Genomic DNA, 2246 nt, shown 5'->3' on the forward strand with positions numbered 1-2246 from the left:
ACTGAACGAATATCATAAGCAATTGATTATCCAAAATTCGAGATTGAATGTCGGGGCTAGTTTAACATACAAATTATGCAAGGAACAAGCAGAGGGTTTCGAAAATGTTGGAGCTACCCTTACGCAGTTCAAGAATTTCCAAAGGAATGTAAAGTGTCTACTTAATGGCAAGGATGGACATATGTTCATCTCTTGTTTAGAAACCCTCCGAGAAACAAAAGGGTTGGTATTTTCATATGAAACAGATGTTGACAGTGCTTTGACAAGAATTTTTTGGACAAATGCGGATTCCATCAGATGTTACGCATTGTTTGGTGATGCTATTTCATTCGATCCAACCTATGGAACGAACAAATATAACATGAAATTTGCGCCTTTCACTGAGATTGACAATCACAAAAAGTCAATAGCATTTGGATGCGTGCTTTTAGATCATGAAGACGATGACTCATTTATTTGGGCATTTCAGCAGTTCCTGAAAGCAATGGGTGGCAAAGAACCCAATTACATCATCAGTGACCAAGATGCCGGAATAATAAATACGATTCAGTGTGTTTTGGAATATCTTACTTTTGTGAAACTGGTTATTTATTTGGTGAATCTAGGAACATTATTCGTGATTCTTGAAGTTTATTTTGTGAATCATAGAGCGTGTTTTGTGAACTTATCTGGTAATTTTGTGAAACTTGATCATAAGTGGTTGAAATCATGTGCTTTGCTCTTTTCCTTATTTTGTGAATCTTAGGGCTTGTTTTGTGAAACTTAGATCTTGATTTGTGAAGCACAAAGCTAATATTCTTAAACTTGGTCATAAGTTGTTGAAATTGCCTATTTTGTTATTTCTCTTATCTTGTGAATTTGAGACCTTGTTTAGTGAATCTTAGAGCTTTATTTGTGACCAAAGATCTCTGACAATAGATAATGTGGATTTTGTGACTTGCAGCCGTGTTCAAAAAAGCAAGACATCGCTTTTGCATGTGGCACATTATGAAGAAAGTAACAGACAAGGTTGGGAGCACAATTTGCAAAGAGACTGATTTCTTAAGTCATCTGAACAATGTTGTCTGGAGCGAGGACTTGGAGCCTGAGGAATTTGAAGAGAATTGGGCTAAGGTCATTAGCGAGTTTTCGTTAGAAGAAAATAAATGGTTGACTAACAAGTTTGCGGAACGAGATCAGTGGATACCTGCTTATTTCAGGAATGTGCCGATGGGCAACATTTTAAAAACCACACAAAGATCAGAGAGTTCGAATAGCTTCTTCAAGGGATTTGAAAATAAATATGGGACTCTCGTAGAATTTTGGATGAGATTTGAGAGTGCCATGGACCAACAAAGGCACAATCTAAAGCTTCTTGAAGCACAGAGCCACAACTCAATGCCTGAAACCCTATTCGGGTCAAACTGGGAGGCCCATGCAGTGAAGGTCTATACACATGAAGTGTTCTTTGACTTCCAAGAGGAGGTTAAATTTTCGGTAAATGCGTGTAATGTTTGTGGATACACCCTACCAGATCCAGTAACTAACTTTGAATTTTCAATTGTTGAGGACGCAAACAAGCAAAAGAGATATGCAGTTGAGTATAATAGGAGAACAGTGGATGTCCGTTGTGCATGTAAATTGTTTGAAAGGAAACGCATCTTATGCAACCACATCATTTGGATTTGCTCGGGAAAGTTTAAGGAAATACCTGAGAAATACATTTTGCGTAGGTGGAGTAAGAATGCACTCAAAAACCCGGTTTATAATTTGAATGGAAATCTGCTGGAAAACTATGATCTTACTGGTAATAGTAAATTTTGAATGTCTCGGGTGTGGTCTGAGATTTACGCAACTGTTGGTATGCTCAAAAGAAAAGAAGAAGAGTCAGATATGAGAGCGTTTGCCAAGCTAATAAAAGAATTCCGAGAGAAGTTGGAGCGAAACCCAAAGCCTTTGACCAAAGAACAAGAATTGGAGGTCCTTCTCAACTGCAAGGCTCCAAAAGAAATCAAGATCTTACCACCTAAAGTCTCTAGAAACAAAGGTAGTGGTAAAAGGATGATGAGCAGCAAAAATAAGGCAATTATGAAGGCAAAAAAACCGAAAAGGTTGTGTGCTAAGTGTAAACGCATGTCCCACCACGATAAAAGAAATTGTCCAAATGAGTTTGCAGAGCATCCTCCTGAGAATCAAGTATGTATAATTCTACTCTTGTCTTTTCATTTTAGTATTACTTGAAAACGCAACTACTATTGTCTACTAAT

The 2246-nt window shown here is 37.6% G+C and overlaps 1 protein-coding gene across 1 annotated transcript; it reads left to right on the top strand.

Moving 5' to 3' along the window:
• Positions 1 to 361: 361 nt before the first annotated feature.
• Positions 362 to 1803, top strand: LOC141601662 (protein FAR-RED IMPAIRED RESPONSE 1-like). Its single transcript, XM_074421956.1, has 3 exons — positions 362 to 671; positions 944 to 1160; positions 1338 to 1803. Exons 1-3 carry the CDS (start codon positions 362 to 364, stop codon positions 1801 to 1803), a joined length of 993 nt encoding a protein of 330 aa, XP_074278057.1.
• The last annotated feature ends 443 nt before the right edge of the window (positions 1804 to 2246 follow it).

The sequence above is a fragment of the Silene latifolia genome, chromosome 9, assembly GCF_048544455.1.
Source record: "Silene latifolia isolate original U9 population chromosome 9, ASM4854445v1, whole genome shotgun sequence".
Classification (NCBI taxonomy): domain Eukaryota; kingdom Viridiplantae; phylum Streptophyta; class Magnoliopsida; order Caryophyllales; family Caryophyllaceae; genus Silene; species Silene latifolia.

Bases quoted from the DNA above. Each gene is read 5' to 3' on its own strand.
- LOC141601662 (XM_074421956.1), top strand. From the start codon at position 362: ATGAAATTTGCGCCTTTCACTGAGATTGACAATCACAAAAAGTCAATA. The intron at 672-943 runs GTAATTTTGTGA...TGTGACTTGCAG, and splicing joins GTGTTTTGTGAACTTATCTG to CCGTGTTCAAAAAAGCAAGA. The intron at 1,161-1,337 runs GTTTGCGGAACG...GGACCAACAAAG, and splicing joins AATAAATGGTTGACTAACAA to GCACAATCTAAAGCTTCTTG.